Below are 24,005 nucleotides of genomic sequence, written 5' to 3'. Positions count from 1 at the left end.
TCGAAGTGTTAGATTTCTTTTCATTTTAGATGTTTGATATTGCGATCTCATCGTATTGATGGACTTTCCCAGGATTATCCTAAGCAACTGAATTTGTTTGATATTGTGATTGCATCATATTGATGGACTTTGTCAAGATTATACTAAGCAGCTCAATTTTTAAATAAAAAAAGAAAAAATAACAAAATACAGTCTTGAAAATGAGAAAAATTCTTATATAGAAAATGCTTAGATTCTAAGAATTGTGCTAGAAAATGAATAAAATAAAATAAGCTTGATCATTGAAGATGCATATTATTGAGATCTTGATGGCAACAAGGATGGCATGTCATATCAAAATAATGTGGGCAACAGTCACATCCAAACCTGTCTTGGAGAAGGAATAACCAATTTCAGCAAGAGAAACAATCAACTGGGCCAATGAACCAATATATATACAGCAAGGAAATCAGCTTGGAAATGCTCTAAGGAGCTCCTCAGATGATTTCAAACATCAACTTAGCATCATCAAGTTCAAATCTGGAAACTTTGATTCAGCATTTTTTGCAACAATGAGGGGAAAGATCAGAGTAGAAGATATTTAATTCTCAAATATCTCAAGCCATCTACAATATTCACATTACTTTGAGACAAATCTCAGCCAACTTGGCTCAAGAGAAAAGAGAGTTTTCATCTCAACCACAACAAAACAAAAATAATGCTTGTGAGGTAGCAGAGTTGGGAACGACTGAAGAGGTCAAAGTCGTGATGACAGTGAGGAGTGGGGAGCATGAATCAAATATGGAGAAATCAAACGAATATTACCATGCTTTGCTATAAATCATGGACAAGTTAATTATTTATTTATTTTTAATTTTTTTATTCAGAATGTTTAATATATATAATATAAACTAATATTATTATCATAGGAGAGTGGGTGCAGTGGTAGCCCATTTCTTTTTTTCTTTTCTGGTTTCAAAGAATACTCATGTTCAATTCCAACCACTCAAACACACTCCATGAATATTGTGTAAAATATTTTCTTATTTGGTGTATTATTATAAAATTATATTTCCTTATAAAATAAAATAAAAATTATTAGAAATATCTCTGTAAATAATCTAAATCATATAAAGAAAAAAGGTCATGAGATGGAGATAAACTTATGAAAACTATACAAGATGAATAAACATATGAAGAAGAATGAGAGACATCTAATAGAATGAGAGGACTTGTAGTTCAAGGTGTAGATAAAGGGAGTGGGGAAACATAGGATATTTTAAAAACTTAATAGTTGTATCTACTTTTTTTCCTTTATGATATTCTTTATGGTGTAGCGAAATGATTCTTTTTTATCTATGAATATAAGCATGGTTGATCAAACCATATTAAAGCCTCGTGTTCCTATATGTGAATTATTTTATCATTATGTTCTTAAACTAACATTTTTATATTGAAGTGTCCACTGATAAAACAAATTGGTCTCAACACTTAGGATGAAGATTTTTAGAAGAGCCAAAGAAAACAAAACACGTAAGAAGATGACAAAAGGAATTTTTGTTAAAGGTTAAGTTGATTGTTCTCTCATTGGGATTGATACAGAAAACATGTATTATAGAGAGATGGAAGATTAGTAGAATTTGATTTAAGGTAGAGATTATTGGAAAGTGTATTAAATATTTCCTAACTTGATATATTATGGTAATTTAAGGCTTCTTTATTAAATAAGGAAACTTATCAGGAATATATTTATAAATATTCTAGATCATGACCAAAAATAATAATGAGATGAAGATAAACTTAAATACTATACAAAGTGAATAGAGATGTGAGAAAAAAATGAAAGACACCCATTGGAGAGAGAGAGTTTATGATTTGGAGTATAAATACAATGAGTGAATAAATATATGATAGTTTTAAAACTTAATAATTGTAATTAGTTTTTATTCTCTATGATATTCTTTATGTTATAGTAAAATAATTCTTTCTCATTTAAAGATATATGTAAAATTGATCAAACCGCATTAAAAGATTGTGTTCCTTTGTGTAAATTATTTTTTTTGTGTTCTTAAACTAACATATTTATGTTGAGCCTTCTATTGGTACAACAGTTCCAAGAATTGGGTTAAAAGGTCCAACACTTGATGGATTGATGGTTCAACCAATTAGCAGATTCGGGTAAATTTTAAAAATATTGGATATGATAATATGATACTACTCTTTCACCTACTCTCATGTCTACACCTGCATGCATAAAAACTTCTTGAGCGCATCACTCTCATGTAAGCTCCTTTCATGTGTTGGGTTATTTTTTATTTTTTCTTTTTTCTTTTCCTTTTTTATTCTTTGGTGATCTATATATGGTATCATTTAACGAAGAGTTTATTTAACCATTCACATGTAAGGTGGATGGGAGTGGTCACATACAATATTTAATGGAGAGTTAGGGTATTAGTAGTTACACGTAGGATTAATTACTTTCTATTTATCTCAATAAGAACTTTGAGTACAGATATCTAATATAGAGTGTGTTTGGTAGTGATTTAAAAATGTGTTTTTAATCTTTTTAATACTTAAAAGATAAAAAAGTTTAAATATTAAAAAAATTAGAAATATTTTTTAGAATTACTATCAAACGCATTCTTACTCAAATAAATATAACTACTTAAAAATCCTTGTAGGATACAAGATATCATTTAGCTAACCTATAATGTATATGAGGAACTTGGCGTAACAAGCTTCAAAGGTAACTGATGTAACACTTTATAACATAATTAAAAAAGAAATAAAACACAAAGGACAAGAATGTATATATACCATCATGTTACAAAGCCTGACCATTTCACTAAAATTTTTGTTGAGTAGAGAGTTTGTTTGAGTATTTACATGCAAGGTAGCTACAATAGTCACATGCAGGATGTCATGGAAAATTTATTTGAGCGTTGGCATGCAAGGCGGGTAGGTGTGGTCACATGCAGTATTAATTTCTTTCTATTCATATTAATAGGAACTTTAGACTACATATATAACTCATAAAATTAATCAGTCGAGGCACATATAACTACTTGGAAATTCTTACCACATCAAAATACATACACATAATTATCCTCTCCATTATATATGGTTTTGGCTGGTGGCTCCTAAAATGCCGATATTTTTCCAAAATTTCGTCCATTTTTGGCGAAATTTTAGTGCATGCACGCTCAAGTAAACTGTACATTAATTCATGCACGTGCCTACCCCACCCACCTTCCATGTGATTGCTGAAATAAACTCTCCAATTCAAAAGACAAGTTAAATATAAACATACGGAACTCGAATTTTAAAAAACAAGTTCAATAAACTTCTTTCTTTAAAAGATAATTTTAATGCAAAAAGACTAAATTCATATTTTAAAAAATGAGTTATACCACAATGAAAAAACATGCATGTTAATTATATCAAACCTACCTTTTGTAAATACAAGTTCAATGCAAAAATATTGAATTCAAAATTTAAAAAACAAGTTCAATTAACTTCTTTTCTTTAAAAGATAAATTTAATGTAAAAAGATTAAATTCATATTTTCAAAGATGGATTACACCATGATGAAAAAGATATGTTAATTATACTAAACCTGTCTTTTGTAAAGACAAGTTCAATATAAAAATACCGACTTCAAATTTAAAAAAAAAACCAGTTTAATAAACTCCTTTTTTTAAAAGATAAATTTAATGTAAAAAGACTAAATTCGTATTTTCAAAAATGAGTTACACCACAATGAAAAGACATGTTAATCATACTAAACCCATTTTTTGTAAAGACAAGTTCAATGTAAAAATATCGAATTCAAATTTAAAAAAACCAGTTCAATAAACTCCTTTTTTTAAAAGATAAATTTAATGTAAAAAGACTAAATTCGTATTTTCAAAAATGAGTTACACCACAATGAAAAGACATGTTAATCATACTAAACCATTTTTTTGTAAAGACAAGTTCAATGTAAAAATATTGAATTCAAATTTAAAAAAAGCAATTCAATAAACTCCTTTTTTTTAAAGATAAATTTAATGTAAAAAGACTAAATTCGTATTTTCAAAAATGAGTTACACCACAATGAAAAGACATGTTAATCATACTAAACCCTTTTTTTGTAAAGACAAGTTCAATGTAAAAATATCGAATTCAAATTTAAAAAAAAAAAACCAGTTCAATAAACTCCTTTTTTTAAAAGATAAATTTAATGTAAAAAGACTAAATTCGTATTCTCAAAAATGAGTTATACCACAATGAAAAGACATGTTAATCATACTAAACCCATTTTTTGTAAAGACAAGTTCAATGTAAAAATACCGAATTCAAATTTTCAAAAATAAATTCAATAAACTATTTTTTAAAAAAGATAAATTTAATGTAAAAAGACTAAATTCATATTTTCAAAAATGAGTTACACCACAATGAAAAGACATGTCAATTATACTAAACCTATTTTTTGTAAAGACAAGTTCAATGTAAAAATATTGAATTCAAATTTTCAAAAACAAGTTCAATGAACTCCTCTTTTTAAAAGGTAAATTTAATGTAAAAAGACTTTTCAAAAAATGAGTTACACCACAATGAGCTATTCTTACATGGAATTTGTCCATTTAAAATGTGAATACCATGTTATTCCACTTGCCATAAACCGCTATAATTTTAGAAATACTTTGAGGAGAACGAGATTTTTTTTCTTTTCTCAAACTTCTATACTTGGGCAAAAATGCCCTAATTCAAGGCAAAGAAGTGCTAACCCAGAGAGAAGGTACAGAAAACTTGCCAGTGCTGGCACAGTCATCAGTAGAAATATGATCAGGACATGATGCATCAACCACTTTAGTGGTTAGTTTATGTTCAATGGCATTAGATTGCCTAATAGCTATGGATTGTGACGTTACCTAATTTAAGATTTGACTTCTTTGATCAAATAGAACAAATGGAGATCGCAAAAGAGCAAGGGCTCAGAAGAATATCTGAACTGGGATGACATTCAAAAGATGAGATATTCTTGGAATGTGGCAAATGAAACAATGAGGCTAACGCCACCTGTTCAAGGAGCCTTTAGGGAAGTCATTAAAAACTTCACTTACGCAGGTTTTACTATTCCAAAGGGATGGAAGGTAGGTACATTAATTTGCCATAAATATGCTTCCATTAAAGAAATTAAGTTCTGTGTTATATAGTCATGAATTGCTGCAAATTTTTATGTCTTGTAGACACATTGGAACGTGAATACAACACACAGAAATACCAAATACTTACCAGATCCTGAGAAATTTGATCCCTCGAGATTTGAAGGAAGAGAACCTGAACCATTCACTTTTGTACCCTTTGGGGAAGGACCTCGGATGTGCCCAGGAAGGGAATATGCTCGAGCTCAAGTACTTGTTTTCATACATAATATTGTGACGAAATTCAAATGGGAGAGAGTAGATCCAAACGAAAAGATTTCTTATAATCCATCTCCCATTCCAGCAAAGGGCTTCCCTATTTGCCTCCAGCCTCTAGAAAATATATATTGATTTAGGACTTGATAACGGAACCATGTAAGAATTAAGCTATATTTGTGGTGCATTTTAATGTTTCAATAATATGGCTCCCAATATTGATTTCATGTCTAACTGGGGCTTGTTTGGTCCTATTCTCACCCAAAACGAATAGTTAATGTCACAGAAAAAATCTATGCTCCGACTTCTTGTTGATGTTATTGATTTTGTTGGCTACATCGTGATGGATCATGAGGATCCTTGGCTAAATCGTAGATGACGTAAAATCTCTTCAAATGGTTGATGCTATTGATTTCGTTTGCTTCCAATTGGTAAATTAACTAGCTCATATTGGATATCAAGCTATTGTTGTTGAGTCTCCGCAAGTCCATGCTCCAACTCTACCTCATGTTGGCAAGATGATGGTGATCTAGAAAACTCAAATGGTTTATGGCCAAAAACCAAGGCCCCTTATATATTTTGATCTTTGCCTCAAATTTTTTCTTACAAATTTCCACCTTAGTCATTGCCATACTCCCTCTGCTACCGGCTTGTATTGGAGCTCTAACATCTTCTCCCATGAATAAAAAAAAAAAAAAAAAAATCAAAATAAAACAAAAATGAAAAGGAATAAATTTTTTTTGGATATAATCTCCCATATTTTTTACATATTCTTAAAATTATTTGTTGTATAATCAATTCAACATTAAAATTTCAAATTAGTCAATCAAATTAAATTTTAGTGCAAGGATACTTCTACATGCTTAACTTTGTCATCACATAATAAATAATATTGAATTTCAAACAAGAATCTAGTATTTATATGCTAACATATTATTACCCTGGCCTACAACCACTCATAACCCTAGGAATGACAATGGGGTGGGTTTTTTTGGGTACCCGTCCCACCTTACCCCTAATGGGACGGGTTTGATTTTAACTAAATGAGTTTGGAACGGGTTTGATAATTTTTTTAAAACCTGGGTTGAGTTCGAGTATTGTCTTATCTCGTATCGTCCTGCCCCGATTATATATAAAATTAATTTTTAAAATTAAATAAATTATTTTTTTACTATTTTTAATATATAGATAATAATAAAATATTTTTTAATAAAATAACTTATAAAAAATATAATAATTTAATTATTTATAAAATATATTTATTTTAATGTAATTAAAAAATTTTAAAAGTAATCTTAAAAATTAAAAAAAAAAAAAAAAAAAACTTAAAAGAGGCAGGGTGGGTATGAGAATTCTCATACCCATCCCACCCCGTTTAATTTTTTAAATGAGACAAGGATGAGAATTATTTTGAATAAATGGAGTGAGGTTGGGATGAAGGCGACCCGTCCCGAACCCATCCCGTCGCCATCCTTATGTAACCCTAACTTAAGTTCAAATAAAAAAGGTATTCACAACTAGAAACTTCATAAATTAAGATTCTTACTAGATTTCAACATAATCTCTTCTACTTTTTGCTATTTCCAAAATTTTAGTAGCTATATACTTCATTTTCATTACACAGTAAATATTATTTAAGTTAAAATTTTTTTTAGCTATATACTAAAATGGTACCATTTCAAAAACACTCAAAATCCCAACTTAATTTAAGCAAGAAAATTTTAAATAAGTTACTTAGTTTATTAGATTAAATTAACTTTAAGATGATCATCAACTACAATATTTTATCTACTTTAATGTAGTGAAATCCATATACCATCAATTTCAAATAGTAAATCACATGACTCATACTTAGCATCTTGTACATATCCCATCACCTACCACTATATTCTTCAAGTTGTCACGATTTTTAAGATTAATAAAAGGAAAATAAATTCAGTCCAATCTTCTTAATATATATTTTGATCATAATTGAATCATTAATATATTCAATTCCCTTGTTAAATTTATGCTTCAACCCTCATATTTAGATTCATAATCAACAAAAAATTTAAAGAAATTGATCAAATCCAAGATATATATAAACATGACCAAAGACTCTACCACTTACTATTATGGATTCTATTAGACTCGTGAGTTAATTACTTGTTTATCTTAATATTAGTTGTGATCAAATCACTAAACCTCTAGGGTTCGGAATAATCATTATGGCTATGTTTAGTTCCTGAAAAATATTAAGGAAAGAAAAAAAAATTGCAAAGAAAATGGTTTTCTCCTGTATGGTTTTACCATGGAAGACACTAAAGAAAATTTAATATAATTAAAATTAGTTAAAAAATTGTACATTTTAAAATTATTTAATCTTTATATAATAAATGAAAATAAGTAAAATAAGTTTGAAGAAATATATAAAAATAATTTATTAGCTTTGACAAACTAGGTCAACTAGTTCTCGACCATGAGCTATGATAGGATATACAATAAAAGAAATAAACAAGACATGGTAAGCAAATGTCTCATTTTATTAAAGAGTTTGGCCGGCAAATCGTATTTTATTAAAGAGTTTGGCCAGCAAAAGCGAAGCTTATTATACACTTGAAGAAGGCCAAAAAAACAAGCTTTCATGGATGTCTTTGAATCTTCATCAAAACTTCTTTGATGACTCATATTAAGCATCTAGTACATAGAACGTCTCCAAATTGTTGACATTGATGTTTCAAGCTTCAAGGTCCACTTCCCCAAGAAGATTTCCTCAATCCCACAAAGTGCTCAAGCCCTCAGTCCAGTTTGTTAAATTACGGCCCAACTTGGATTAGAATAAGCGTCAAATCATGCCAAGGTCCACCGCAACCCAAGCCTGACTCGTCAATAGAAAACAATTTCAAGCTCCAACTAGGTTAACAATGACATGCACATGTTGTCTCCTAGTGTTTGGACATCTTGTAGACACCAAAAATAGGTCCAAATGGCCATTGAATTGATCAAATAGAATAAAGTAACATATTCTCTTTTTGAAAAAATGTCGCAAAGGGATTTGCAATCAAGGAGCCAAATTAGGAGATGAAAATCTAAGGGGCGGGATCAAGTGCCTCAATTCACCTCTGAATACAGATATTATCCTTCAATGCCCGTTTGGTGAGGGGACCCAAAAGAAAAGAACAGTTTCTAATACAACCAAAAACTCTAAAGCATTCTTTTCCTAAGTTCAACGCAAATTAAAAAAAGAACAACTTCTAGAAGGAAACTGCTTAGTTCATTGAAACAGTAAAAAAATTTCTTCATAAGTTTAATAAGAATAAGTCTTTAGGCCCTCATTTAAACTCCCTCATACAAAAAACATAAAAGATTATTTCATTAATTCATTATTATGGTTTTTACATTTTCATAATAAGTAAATTTTTATTCATAGTAAAATGATGATCTTTGTTTAAAATGTAAAAAAAATAATGATATATGCATATATTTTTATGTTTAAAAATATTAACAATTTTATACCCAAAGTTTATTTTTTTTTTAATAAAGAAAGACTTTGATAAGATTATTATGATATTTTTATATCTTTAATAATATATTAAATAGAGTATAAAAATAAAATAATTAAAATTAATTGAATTTAAGTTAAAATTTAGGACAAAGAAAGCGCCAATGGCCATAATACCGAAGACTAAAATTTTATTGTAAGGCTTTTACGGGTTTTATGATGGGTGGGTCCTTCTTTATATTTTTTTAAAGAAGGACAAATCACATTACTCGTTGACATTTAACTGACAAATCACATCCAGGATCACCTACTTGCATATATTTTTAAAATTTTACAATTCAACCACAAAACAACAACAAAAAAAAAAAAAAAAGAGTTTTGCTTCATATCGAAGTGAATTTTGCTTCATATCGAAGTGAGTTTTGCACAAGTTCTTTCTCAACTCTCTCTAAGCTTTCATCCAGAAACTGTCCAACAATGGCTTCCTCTACCCAAAAACCCTCTTCTTCTACCTCAGTCCGTAAATATGAGTTCGAAGTGTTCTTGAGTTTTAGAGGTGAAGACACCCGCAACAATTTTACGGATCATTTATTCGTAAATTTGCATGGGATGGGGATTAAGACTTTCAGAGACGATCAACTTGAAAGAGGAGAGGAGATCAAATCAGAACTTTTGAAAACTATTGAAGAATCAAGAATTTCCATAGTGGTGTTCTCAAAAAACTATGCTCATTCCAAGTGGTGTTTGGATGAGTTAGCGAAGATCATGGAGTGCAGGGAAGAAATGGAACAAATAGTCTTTCCGGTGTTCTACCACTTGGATCCTTGTGATGTGCGAAAGCAAACAGGGAGCTTCGGAGAGGCATTTTCCATTCATGAAAGAAATGTAGATGCGAAAAAGGTGCAAAGGTGGAGGGATTCCTTGACTGAAGCAAGCAATCTAAGTGGTTTCCATGTGAATGATGGGTAACTTCAACTTCCTTAATTTGTGCTTTTGATTTAATTAAGTTGTAAGGATTTAGTTGTCTTAAATCATGAATTAACAAGTTAATAATTTTGTATAGTAAAGCTTGCTTTGCGATCTTATTAACACTAGGCTCAAAACTTGTTGCCTTCTCATTATCTGTAAAATGCTCAATATATTGGGTTCTTTTAATACTTTTTACATCCTATTACTTTTGTTATATGGACAAAATCAAGTAAATATCACTAAATTTACTTTATATTTCTTATGCTTTGCAATTCATTATGACTCATGAAGTGTTAAATTGTACTTTATAATTGGCAGGTATGAGTCAAAGCATATTAAGGAAATTATTAACCAGATTTTTAGAAGATCAATGAATTCTAAGCTTTTGCACATTAACGATGATATAGTTGGGATGGATTTTCGCTTAAAAGAACTAAAATCATTGTTAAGTAGTGACTTGAATGACATTCGTATGGTTGGGATCTATGGACCTGGTGGAATTGGTAAAACTACCATTGCCAAGATTGTTTATAATGAGATCCAATATCAATTCACTGGTGCAAGCTTTCTTCAAGATGTCAGAGAGACATTCAACAAGGGTTATCAACTTCAACTACAACAACAACTTCTACATGATACAGTGGGGAATGATGTAGAGTTTAGCAATATCAATAAAGGCGTCAATATAATCAAGTCCAGACTTCGCTCAAAAAAGGTTCTTATTGTAATTGATGATGTGGATCGGTTGCAGCAATTAGAGTCAGTGGCTGGAAGTCCTAAATGGTTTGGTCCAGGAAGTACAATTATCATTACAACCAGAGACCAACATCTGTTGGTTGAGTATGGAGTGACTATATCACATAAGGCTACAGCATTACATTATGAGGAAGCTCTTCAACTCTTCAGCCAACATGCCTTTAAACAAAATGTTCCTAAGGAAGATTATGTAGACCTCTCAAATTGCATGGTTCAATATGCTCAAGGTCTCCCTTTGGCCCTTAAAGTTGTAGGTTCTTCTCTTCAAGGCATGACAATAGATGAATGGAAAAGCGCATCGGATAAATTGAAAAAAAACCCTATGAAGGAAATTAATGATGTGCTTAGAATAAGTTTTGATGGGCTTGATCCTTCTCAAAAGGAGGTTTTCTTGGACATTGCGTGTTTTTTCAAAGGTGAATGCAAAGATTTTGTGTCAAGAATATTAGATGGTTGCAATTTATTTGCAACATGCAACATAAGAGTTCTCCATGATAGATGTCTAGTAACTATCTCAGACAACATGATACAAATGCATGACTTGATACACGAAATGGGTTGGGCAATTGTTCGTGAAGAATGTCCTGGAGACCCCTGCAAATGGAGTAGATTGTGGGATGTAGATGATATTTATGATGCATTTTCTAGACAAGAGGTACGAATTAAATGCCTAAATATTTATTTAAATGTGTATAATTGATTTTTTAGTGGTTAATTGTCTATATAATGGTAGTTAGGATTTTTATCTTGTGTTCTTCCCTTATTTTTCCTTATTGTTTTACAGGAGATGCAAAATATTCAAACCATATCTTTGGACTTGTCTAGATCAAGAGAAATACAGTTCAATACAAAAGTGTTTTCCAAGATGAAGAAACTTAGGTTGCTTAAAATCTATTGCAATGATCATGATGGTTTGACGAGAGAGAAGTATAAAGTGCTTCTTCCTAAAGACTTTCAATTTCCTCATGATTTGAGATATCTTCATTGGCAAAGATGCACTTTGACATCTTTACCTTGGAACTTTTATGGAAAGCACCTTATTGAAATCAACTTGAAGTCTAGCAACATAAAACAACTTTGGAAAGGGAATAAGGTATGATCATTATTTAATATTTTTTTTCTTTATAATAATATTCAAGTTAAAGAAATTTTATTTTATTTATTAACAAAATGTCTTCTATTACAGTGTCTTGAAGAATTAAAGGGCATTGATCTAAGTAACTCAAAACAGTTGGTCAAAATGCCAAAATTCTCAAGCATGCCGAATTTGGAGAGACTGAATCTTGAAGGTTGTACAAGCTTGTGTGAACTTCATTCATCTATTGGCGATCTCAAAAGTTTGACTTACTTGAATTTAGCAGGATGTGAACAACTCCGAAGTTTCCCATCCAGCATGAAGTTTGAATCTCTTGAAGTTCTTTATCTTAATTGTTGTCCAAACTTGAAGAAGTTTCCTGAGATCCATGGGAATATGGAATGTTTGAAGGAGCTTTATTTAAACGAGAGTGGGATCCAAGAACTACCAAGTAGCATTGTGTATTTAGCATCTCTTGAAGTCCTTAATCTCTCAAATTGTTCAAACTTCGAGAAATTTCCTAAGATCCATGGGAATATGAAATTTTTGAGGGAGCTTTATTTAGAAGGATGTCCAAAGTTTGAGAATTTTCCGGATACATTTACCTATATGGGACATTTAAGGAGGCTTCATTTACGTAAGAGTGGTATTAAAGAACTCCCAAGCAGCATTGGGTATTTGGAATCTCTTGAAATTCTTGACATCTCATGTTGCTCAAAATTTGAGAAATTCCCAGAGATCCAAGGGAATATGAAATGCTTGAAGAACCTTTATTTAAGGAAGACTGCTATTCAGGAACTCCCAAACAGCATTGGGTCCTTGACATCTCTTGAAATTCTTTCTCTTGAAAAATGTTTGAAGTTTGAGAAATTTTCAGATGTATTTACCAATATGGGACGTTTAAGGGAGCTATGTCTACATAGGAGTGGTATTAAGGAACTCCCAGGGAGCATTGGGTATTTGGAATCTCTTGAAAATCTTAACCTCTCATATTGCTCAAACTTTGAGAAATTTCCAGAGATCCAAGGGAATATGAAATGCTTGAAGGAGCTTTCTTTAGAGAATACCGCTATTAAGGAACTCCCAAATAGCATTGGGCGCTTGCAGGCCCTTGAAAGTCTTACTCTCAGTGGTTGCTCAAATCTTGAGAGGTTTCCTGAGATCCAAAAAAATATGGGGAATCTATGGGCTCTTTTTCTAGATGAGACTGCTATTGAAGGATTACCCTACTCAGTAGGTCATCTCACCAGACTTGATCACTTAAATTTGGACAATTGTAAAAACTTGAAAAGTCTTCCAAACAGTATATGTGAGTTGAAATCCCTCGAAGGCCTCTCTCTCAATGGTTGTTCAAATCTAGAGGCTTTTTCAGAGATCACGGAGGATATGGAACAATTAGAACGCCTTTTTTTACGTGAGACGGGTATCTCAGAGCTGCCATCATCAATTGAACATCTGAGAGGTCTTAAATCCTTGGAATTGATCAATTGTGAGAACCTTGTGGCTCTTCCCAATAGCATCGGTAATTTGACATGTCTCACTAGTCTTCATGTTCGTAACTGTCCAAAGCTCCACAACTTGCCTGACAATTTGAGAAGCCTACAATGTTGCTTAACAATGCTAGATCTAGGTGGTTGCAATCTGATGGAAGAAGAAATCCCCAGTGATTTATGGTGCCTATCCTTACTGGTATTTTTAAACATAAGTGAAAACCGTATGCGTTGCATCCCTGCTGGCATCACTCAACTTTGTAAGCTTCGTACCCTTCTCATTAATCATTGTCCGATGCTTGAAGTAATTGGAGAGCTTCCATCAAGTCTTGGATGGATAGAGGCACATGGTTGTCCAAGCCTGGAAACTGAAACTTCTTCAAGTCTACTCTGGTCTTCTTTGCTCAAACACTTGAAATCACCAATTCAGGTATCATTTTCATGGCATAATTATCCCCTTTTCTTTCTTTTTTTTTTAAAAAGCATGAGATTTACATGACATTTTTTTTCTGCAGCAGAAATTTAATATTATCATTCCAGGAAGTAGTGGAATACCAGAGTGGGTAAGTCATCAAAGAATGGGATGTGAAGTAAGTGTAGAGCTTCCAATGAATTGGTATGAAGATAATAACTTGTTAGGATTTGTTTTATTCTTCCATCATGTTCCCCTTGATGATGATGATGAATGCGTGAGAACATCTGGTTTTATTCCACATTGTAAATTGGCGATATCCCATGGTGATCAATCTAAACGACTGGATGATATTGGTTTTCATCCTCATTGTAAAACATACTCTATTAGCGGTTTATCATATGGCAGCACACGCTACGACAGTGGTAGCACATCAGATCCAGCACTGTGGGTGACGTATTTCCCTCAGATTGGCATTCCAAGCAAGTATCGATCCAGAAAGTGGAACAACTTCAAGGCTCACTTTGACAATCCTGTCGGTAATGCCTCTTTTACATGTGGCGAAAACGCATCCTTTAAAGTGAAAAGTTGTGGGATACATCTCATATACGCCCAAGATCAGAAGCATTGGCCTCAGCCGTCGAGAAAAAGGCCTGCTAATAGAGAAGATCACTCATCCAAGAAAAAAATTCTCTAGTTTCGAAAGGATGAAGGGTTTCTTTAACCTCTAGCAAGGTATGTGTTCTCTCTCTTCTTTTTTCATTCACTAATGAATAAAATATTTATTAGATGGAATTAGTGAAAAATGAAATATCTAGATAACATTTGAAATCATAACCCAGCTGATATATATATTTTCATGATTTTATTTTAATCACGTGTTCTTAATTATCCCAAAATTTTAGGAGATTTTTGGATCCCGCAGTTTCGGTTTGTCTGAAAGTTAAAAACTCTTTTTTAAAAATAAAAATAAAAATTAGGACTTATTCAAGTAGATAGATTATTTAGATTATATTCTATTTAATTGTTGATAAAATTTAAGTTTATTTAAATAATTTATATTTTATTAAATAATTTTTTATGGTAGGTTGCTTTGGTTGACTTTAAGATTTTTACTACCAATTTACTATTGATAACGATGGTGCTACATTTATATTATATTGTTAGAAAAAAAATTTAAATAAAATTTTTATCAATTTAATTATTTCTAAGTTTTTTTCTTTCATAAATAATATCAATAATTAAAACTTTTCTTTATCCATTTCATTGTTTCATTTTTTATTTTATATATTTTTTCTTTCATAACTAATATCAATAATCACTTATTTTGTTAAATGATAAAGCACTTCATGAAATATTAAAAAATTTGTATGTTTATTATAATTCATGATTCAAAAATAAAAACAAAAAAGTTACTTTGCAGCCTACTTATCTGACTCGGCCACTCCTTTAAGGCCATATCAAGATTGTTTGAAACATGTAACTTATATGCTTTTGAGTTTATATCTATATTTTCTTATTTAGTCATTACAATAAAATAAAAATGTTATGATGCAGTGAATCCAACCAAAAAAGATGAAGATATCTCTAGTTTCCAACTCTACCCCATAAGGTATGCCTTCTTTGTCTTTGGTGTTTATTGAAGGTTAAAATATTTAGTAGAATTAGTGGAAAAAAATATATAGATATATTTTAAAATGATCACATGCTTGAAAGAATATAGAGTTCAATATGGAATTAGATATAGTAAAATAAAATTCAAATTTCATTTTTTTTATGCCTTTATTTTATTTTATTTGTTTTTAATTATTCCAAGATTTTATGAAATTCGGAGATCCTGTATTCTTAGACCTATCTAAAGTTAAAACTCCTTTATTTTTTCTAATAAATGTCTTAGGACCTATCAAAGTTTTATCTTTGGAATGAATTATTGATTTTAAAAAGAAAAACCATATTACTGTAGCTGTTTTGGTAGGCCATAATTTTGTTTGAATTAATTAAAAATTTTATTTAGAGCTTCATTTTTTAATTGGTAGGCCAAAACAATTATCATATGTTTTTCAAATTGCATAGCATGAATTAAAATTTGTTTTGCTCTTACTTTGCTTCATTTCTAAGATGAAAAAGCACAGGATAATTAAACTATGACTAACCATTGGTCAGGTTGCGCATGGAAACATGACTAACTATTGGTTATGGAATTGGAAGGGTGGTAGAGATGCAGTATTGAACCAGAATGATAATGCCATAAAAGAGACTTTTTGTTTGGACTGTGGATTTTAATTTATATGTTTTTAAGCATGTATAATTTGAATTAGTATGTTTTTTAGCATGGATAATTTGAATTGTTGATTTTAATTTGTATGTTTTTAGGCATGGATAATTTTATTTATTTGAAATTATTTACAAGTACTTTCAAGAATGACTTTGAGACATTGATAAATTATCCTCATTTATCTATTAAGATCATATGCATAGTGACCAAAGTAGCTTAAATTTTTTTTTATTGTGCTTCAATTATGTTACAAATTATTTCATAGTGCCTTATGAAAAGAGATATATTCAATATTTAATTATAATTATAGATGTAGTCAGTCATAATTCAAATACTATATAAAAAAAAATTATCATAATCCCAACCAATATCATTAAATCCTATCTTTGATAGCCCTAGTTCAAAATTTCTTAAACCTAAAATCCCAAGGTTATTTTGTTAAATCCAAACATTATTTTATTTGATGACCATTTTTTATACACTTGTTTTGAAATATTTTTTATAGGTATATGTTTAGCAAGGCTAGCTTATAAACTTTTCTTTCTACAAAAGTTATGTACCATATTATTAAATTTATAAAAAAAAAAAATATCAGTATGACAATTTTGATGTAACATGATAACACGACTAAAATATGACATGAATATTAGCATATTGGAGTGTAGTCATTTTCATCTTATAAAATGTCAATCCATACAAACCATTTATAAAGTTAGGCATGTTCATTTTCTTTAATTTTTCATAAATAAAAAATGTGGATACCATATTTCCCTTGATTTTAATGTATATGTGTCTAAGTGTCCTCCGGCTTACTAATTTCATGTTTTCTAAAAGAGAAAATAATAGTAATTTATATATGAAATCCAATAACTTGCATGAGATATAAATTTTATATTTTTAAAAATTACTTTCAAGATTTTTAAAAATTGAGGTAGTCAAAAAAATTTTAATATCTGATTTTGTATAAGAATTGATTTTTAAAATTTTTGTTTTTTTTAAAGATAAATTTCTAAGAGCTCCTACATTTTATATAGGAATTACTACAATTTTCCACACTTGCTTTTGTTTTATGATTAAATTATTCATCTTTCTATAATAAAAAGTCAAGCGTTATTATAAACTCTAATTGAGACACTTACTTCTCTTATTAAATAAGGAAGTCATCTTTAAAAAATTCAGTACATAAATGAAAAAAAAATGACAAATGTAATATTAAAAGAAAAGAACATAATATGTACAAGCATTTGGTTTCTTAACCACCTTTAAAAAAAATGAAAAAGAAATATTTTTATTTAATCATTAATTATAGGACTACTTTTATTATCTAGGATAATTTTGAAGATGATAGAATGACCAACCCACTCATCATCCCATAATGTAAATTAGTTTGCAACAATTAATGACATCATTTATTTTTTTAATAGAAAGATAATTAGTTATCCTTCTTAATCATTTGAAGCATCTATGATTTAGCATTATGTATAATATAATATATACTAATCTATTTGAAAGAAATAAAAGATTTAAAAATTTATTATAATTTTGTATGATATCCTTGTTTTTGTTTCAATCCAAACAAGAAATACTAAAATAAATAAAAAATAAATAAAATACTAGCACATGAAGCTTGATTGCTCTCTTTCTGCCATTTAAGTATTACAAAACTTTGGATTCTACTATAAAATAAAAATAAATTTCAAGGCGTGGACCCTGCATTTTTGCACGATGCATTCCCACTCGATGAGGAACTCACTTTTTATTTATGAAAAATTTTATTTTTTGAAAAATACTTGGAGTCGCCACTTATTTTTGTTTTATTTTTTTTAAGGAAAAACAAAATTAAAAAGAAAACCTTAAGTATGACTCCTAAAGAAAAAAAAATAGATTTGTGAAAAATCAAGTCTAGGTCCAAGGGTTAGGTTACCTATTGGAAAGATATGGTGGTGAGTCGTAGCACCCTTCTAAGTCTCTAAAAATGGGTCTCTATTAAATAAGGTGAGGCAAGTGTGACAATTGCTAAGGAAATCAATGGATACCAATGAAATGTTCAAATAATAAAACAATTTGAGTATAAGAACGAATAAATAAATGAAGTAGGAGTGAAAGCATACCTTAATAGCAAATAAGAACATGATATCATGGAAACAAGGTTAGTTCATAATGATAAAATTAGCACATGCATGTCAAATAGTAGAACAAAGATCAAACAATATTCATTAAGTATAACAGTTGACAATTAGAAGAGAAAACTCATATGTAGACCCCTACTAAAGCCCAATTTACCTATTTATTTTATTATGGATTAATTCCTATAAATTCCATTATTTTGGAATTATGAAAATTTATTCATTTTTATATATAAAAAAGGAGAAAAAACGAAAAGAAAATAAATTAAAAATCAAATAAAATTTGTAAAAGTGCATGCTAGAAAAAGAATGACAACAAGTTTATTAAATTCGAGATTTTTGGTGACCTAAATTCATAATGAATGATGAAAAATTGTAGAATTAAAAATATTTTAAAACTGGAGTAGAATTAAAATTATTTTTAAAAAAACTAGAGTTTTGAAAATTATTTGAAAATGAGAGTTTTGAAAATTAAATTTGAAAACAAGAGTTTTAAAAATTATTTAAAAATTGGAGTTTTAAAAACTGAAGTTTTGAAAATTAAATTTGAAATTTGAGGTGCTTTTTTAAAAATAAAAAAAAAGTTTAAAAATTAGAATTTTGAAAATTATTTGAAAATTGAAGTTTTGAAAAATAAATTTAAAAATTAGAAATTGGGAAATTAAATTTTGACATCAGAAGAAAGAAGAAATAAGAGGATGACATGTGGCGGCTGGGATTGCACGCCAAAGGTCGCCATGCATGGCCATGCGCACGTGGGGCCACGGTGCAATTGTGTTTGCTCTGTGGATGCTAGTGGTCTCGATTCCTTGCCCAATGGCAACATTTAACTCAATAGCACCTGTGTTCCAGCCGTCTGACCCTTTTGAATAAGACAAAAAGGTCCTAATTTGCTGTTGGATATTTCTCAAGGAGGGCCCCATACTGAACCCACCCCATTATCCATTCAACCAGCCTATTCAATCTCCTGGACCAAATTCGCTGTTGCTTTTAGGGTTTAAGCCAACTGATCTTCATCTTGAACGGATTCGAAGAGATCACTCTGTGAATCAGTGCCTAGAACCGAGGCATCCCATCATCATTTTCGTATGCCGACCAGACCTGATTATCTCCAAAAGAACTTTTAGTTTGGTTCAAATCAAAATCATGAAAATCAGAATCTGGAACACTGATTGCCATAGGTGTATGGGCCTCGCTATCTGTACCATCAACTGAAATGCCAGGAGAAAGCTTCTTAATGATCTCAAGCAAGAAGAACTCTCAATAACTCAATACTTTATCAATATTCTCAATAGGCGTTGGCAACATATAGACTTATTTGATGAAAATAAATTCGGTTGTACTAAGTATTCTCAGAAGTATAAGAAAATTGTTGGAAAAGAACATGTGTTTAAAGTTTTGTTTGGACTCAACAAAAACTTGGATGAGGTGAGGGGATGAATCCTCGGCACCAAACCACTCCCATCTCTTCCAGCGGTTAGAATTGAAATTAGAAGAGAAGAGAGCAGGTAGAAGGTAATGTTGGGAAAGTCCTCATTGACTCCCTGTAGAGAGCTCTGACCTTGCTGTTAAGAATTCCAGTCAAACAACACTTCTTTACTCTCTTCTTCAATCATATACCATACAAATTTGTATGAAAAATATAGTTATTTAACATTATTTTTTATTTGCCCAATTACGATGCTTCTTGCACAATCTCTTATATATACCAACTCTAAGATTGAGTTTTGATCATGTCATTTGAAAACCAATTGGTGATCAATAAGGATAGATCAAACATTTTATGATATTTGACATCACATCCAATGGGTCTATTTCAAGAGTCATCATTTGGGTGATTCATCTCCAAACTTAAAAAAAATAAAAAATAGTTAAATTATTTGTATAATTCATTACATCGTCCGATCAATGAAATTACACTTGTTATTTTTACACTCGCACATCCATCCAGCAAGAAATTCCGATTTAAGTCTCTTTAGCCATAATTTATTAATTTTTACTTTAGTATTCAATATATATAACCCTGAAAAGTCAAAGATCATGGTAGACCACATCTTCCAATGATAAGAGTTCTCTTTAAAATTTAATTAAGAGATGAGTTCATCACTCGACTATAAAATACTAACATGCACGTCCATCAACAAGAAACACAAATTTAAGTTGAATCTCATTTAAAATATATTTGATAATGATTTTAGAAAATGTTTATAATATTTCTAATATTTAAATGATAGAAATTTTAAAGTGTTAAAAATGTTAGAAACACTTTCTAAAATCACTATAAAATTGATTCTTAGTTTTATTTTGTCATTTAGAAGTTCTAATTTTGATTCTTGAAATTACACATGGAGATTGATTAATTCATTCATTCTTTCTTTCTTTCTTAATCCTTTGATCAATAGCAGACATCAAATTTCAAAACAAAAATTGATCATATATATATATATATATATATATATATATATATATATATATAAACTATATATTAATTAAATATCATTGGTCAATTGATTGTTGAGAAAATTCACTTAATATGAAAAAATAAATCACAATTTTACATGAATTAGAAGCTATCAATTCCCTGAGGACTTTACATTGGCTAGTATCTATATGCATCTTCATGTTTAACTCTTAACATGTTTTATAGTGAGCGCTCTTAAGAACCTCTTGAGCACTCCTTCTCAAATTTGCTTTTCCAAACCTATAAAGCTCATGTTATGTAATAATTCTCAAAATACACTTCTTAATTATATCATTCACTAAACTAACTCAAGCATACTTACCTAGATGGCCTCGTTTACAAAGTGATGATGATCTTAATTAAATCTTCAAGACCTATATTAATCTTAGAAAATATGCAACAATATTAGACGAATAATTATTTGGAATAAGATTATCAAACTAAAGTAGTTAATCTAAATCACTAGCAATATCCCCTTTTAACAATTTTATGTCTAAATAATTATTACATAACTCCTCCAATGCTATGAAAAAATGAGTTTATATACCACTTAGGTGTTGTCTCTTTATTTATTTGACTTTTTTAAATAAAATAAAAAAGCAACTTATTTTTATATTTCAGATCATTTATTTTTATTTTTACTTTTTATTAACTTATTATTTATTTCTTAAAATTTTCAATTGAATAAAAAAAGTCAAAATATTATTTCCTAATAATTGTTGTATCTCACAAGTCACATTAATTTGTTAACGGACAGTATCTCGACCTTTAACTACCAATGCATTGTAAATATTAGGCATCTTACTCGGGGAAAAGGCTACATCCAGGACTAGACCAATGATTTGAGTGATACGCCCTAGGTTTTTTTTTTCAAGCATGGAAACCCCATAACCAAAAGTAGTAGGATTTATTCTCATAATAATAATAATAAAGTCAAATTAAATGATTTTTTTTGCGAAAATTATCAAATCCAAAAGTTCGATAGAAAGTTGATAAGTTAATTCAATAAGAAATGGGAGTTAGCACTCGATTTCATTGGTACCATCCTACCGAATTTACTTATTCAATGAGCTAATTTTTAAGTTAATTTTTTTTAATGTTAAAATAATTTATTAGTTTATCTTTATTTCTTAATATTTAATATAAATAAAATATTTAAAAAAACAAATAACTCAATACTTAACATTATTAAACATTATTTAGTTTTAAGTTTTATTTAGAATTAAGTTAAAAAAACAAACACCATCTCAATCTTTTATGTCTAAACTAAAAATTTCAACTCGATGATCTTCCATCAATGCTTTGTAAGTCTTTAAAGATCATGGAAACATGTAACCTACAAATAACACCAGTGAAAAGTAATGCATGGGAAAAATAGTAATTAATTTATATGATAAGCTATAAATATCACAATTCAAAAATCCCAAACATTATAAGAAAATTCTAAAAATTATGAGAAAATGATAAAATGTAGAATCATCGTTACTCAAAATAAATATGAATGTATGTGTCATCTCCTCTTTTTCTCACAAAAATGATTAAGTATATCAAATAGAACAAGGAAAACCAATATATAGATGTAGAAGAGCAAATTAATATAATAAAAAGTAATGAGAAAGATGTCCAAAATATGTAACTAATGCATCAAAATGATCAGCGCTCTCTACATTTACTTTAAAACTACTTTCCAATAATAATAGGCATCTTAAAAAAAAAAAAAAAAGAAAGAAAAGAAGAAAAAAACGATAAAAGGGTCTATGTATGAAATGGTTTTGAAAACAATTATTTAGAATAGTTTTATAAATATTGTCTTAAAAAATATTGCATAAATTTGGAGAATAATTACAAATAAAATAGTATATATAAAGTTATTTTTAAAACATATTTTTTTTAAATGGAAAATAGGTTTAAAACATTTCAAATTTTTAAATAAATATTTTTTTTATAAAATATTAAAGAAAATTTTTCAAAAAGTGTTTTTAAGAACCGTTTTTGATAATAGTTACGAAATATGATTTAAATTTGTTAGATTATTACATACTTACGAAAAATGAATTGTGATAATTCAACTTTTCCTTTATCATATTTTCAAAAATTATAATATGGGAAGCATTATTTTGCATCATGATAACTATCTAACTTGTGAGTTGAATATTAGCGCTTTGTAGGGCATTTTAGTGGTCCACTTTAGTGTTAGAATAATGGTATATGTCACGGTCAAGTTTGTGCCACCAAATAAGAAAATCCGAAAAGGTTCTTAACCCAAACGAGCCTAACCCAAATATTGGGGCCTTATATTTACATCACCAAACCTACTTTATCATTGCTAAATGTATTCCACGTGATTTGGTTGATTGGATATCACATCATTTCCAGTCAACATAGAATATATTTTGTCATATTGGTAACATCCACTTCCATATAAAATACATTTGGTCATATTTATCCTGATTTCTCATCGTTTTCAAACCTATAAGTATAAAAACAAAAAAAAACCTAGATTTACATAGAAAGAGCTCAAACTTGTGATTTGAATGTTCCTAGATAGAATCCCATTTGATGAAAACGTTGTGGTTGTTGTAGAACTAGTTTATCCAATGATCTTCCAGCCAATCTCTCCCATAATGGATGCTTGGCATGAGAGAATGGTGAGCTTTTCTCTCTTCTTGAGGTTGACTTGGGTTCCTCTCTTTGCAATTTTAGAAAACCGAACTAGAAGAATAAAGTCTTAACCCCTAAGGGGTTTATATAGGCTTTTTTTGTGGGTTTAAGTGACTTGAACCCAAATTAGGCTTCAGTCTTAATTAATTAATTAGCCATAACATGTTCCAATTAATTAATTAGCCCATTTAAGAAAATCAATTCATAAGATCTAGTGCAATATTATATTCTTATTAAAACACCCTTATATACACTTATGAAGTACATAGCCAAAATACCCTCAAAACATGCCAATATGAACTAAGAGCTCGATGGGGGACCATTGGGACCTATAAGAAAATATTGGCTCCTTTATATTCCAATTATGAAGTTGACTCAATACTCTACTAAAAAGAGTTAACTACACGCCAGTATTTTATGAAATTGCAATGAGACAAAGCTCAGGTTTGTGATCTACTTTCTATTGCATACAGACACCCCATGAATTGGTGTCCATAAAATAATAGGGTAATGTTATCAACCCATCAAGATTACTCCTCTAATACTTGAGTTGTAAATTTTTCTATTGTATGTTCAACCGACATATTCTAACTCCAAGAAGGATATGATTTTTTTTATATTTTTAAATGATAGATAAAGAATCAAATTAAATTAAAATGAGTCACCAAAAGAGCAACCTAAGGTATACAAGAAACAAACCTCCCTCCACCACCAAGGCTCAAATAGGAGAAAAAACCAAAAGAATTGGACCCTCACCAAGGCCCAACCAATCAAAGTAACTCACTAAAGTCAAAAGACAATCATACATAAACAACTTAGTCTCTAACCAAATAAACCAAATAAAAATCATTTTTTAGCTTTTTGAAAGAAAACACCTCATCATCAAACACATTTTTGTTCCTTGTCTTCTAAATCTCC

At 29.7% G+C, this 24,005-nt stretch overlaps 1 protein-coding gene across 1 annotated transcript; it reads left to right on the top strand.

Moving 5' to 3' along the window:
* Positions 1–9,293: 9,293 nt before the first annotated feature.
* LOC100256743 (disease resistance protein RPV1) lies at positions 9,294–15,986 on the top strand. Its single transcript, XM_010667144.3, has 6 exons — positions 9,294–9,827; positions 10,150–11,242; positions 11,372–11,680; positions 11,774–13,582; positions 13,668–14,299; positions 15,728–15,986. Exons 1-5 carry the CDS (start codon positions 9,340–9,342, stop codon positions 14,259–14,261), a joined length of 4,293 nt encoding a protein of 1,430 aa, XP_010665446.1. The 5' UTR covers positions 9,294–9,339; the 3' UTR covers positions 14,262–14,299; positions 15,728–15,986.
* The last annotated feature ends 8,019 nt before the right edge of the window (positions 15,987–24,005 follow it).

This window comes from Vitis vinifera, chromosome 18, assembly GCF_030704535.1.
Source record: "Vitis vinifera cultivar Pinot Noir 40024 chromosome 18, ASM3070453v1".
Taxonomy (NCBI): Eukaryota; Viridiplantae; Streptophyta; class Magnoliopsida; order Vitales; family Vitaceae; genus Vitis; species Vitis vinifera.
This window is presented reverse-complemented; position numbering and strand designations above follow the sequence as displayed.

Bases quoted from the DNA above. Each gene is read 5' to 3' on its own strand.
- LOC100256743 (XM_010667144.3), top strand. From the start codon at position 9,340: ATGGCTTCCTCTACCCAAAAACCCTCTTCTTCTACCTCAGTCCGTAAA. The intron at 9,828-10,149 runs GTAACTTCAACT...TATAATTGGCAG, and splicing joins GGTTTCCATGTGAATGATGG to GTATGAGTCAAAGCATATTA. The intron at 11,681-11,773 runs GTATGATCATTA...CTTCTATTACAG, and splicing joins AACTTTGGAAAGGGAATAAG to TGTCTTGAAGAATTAAAGGG.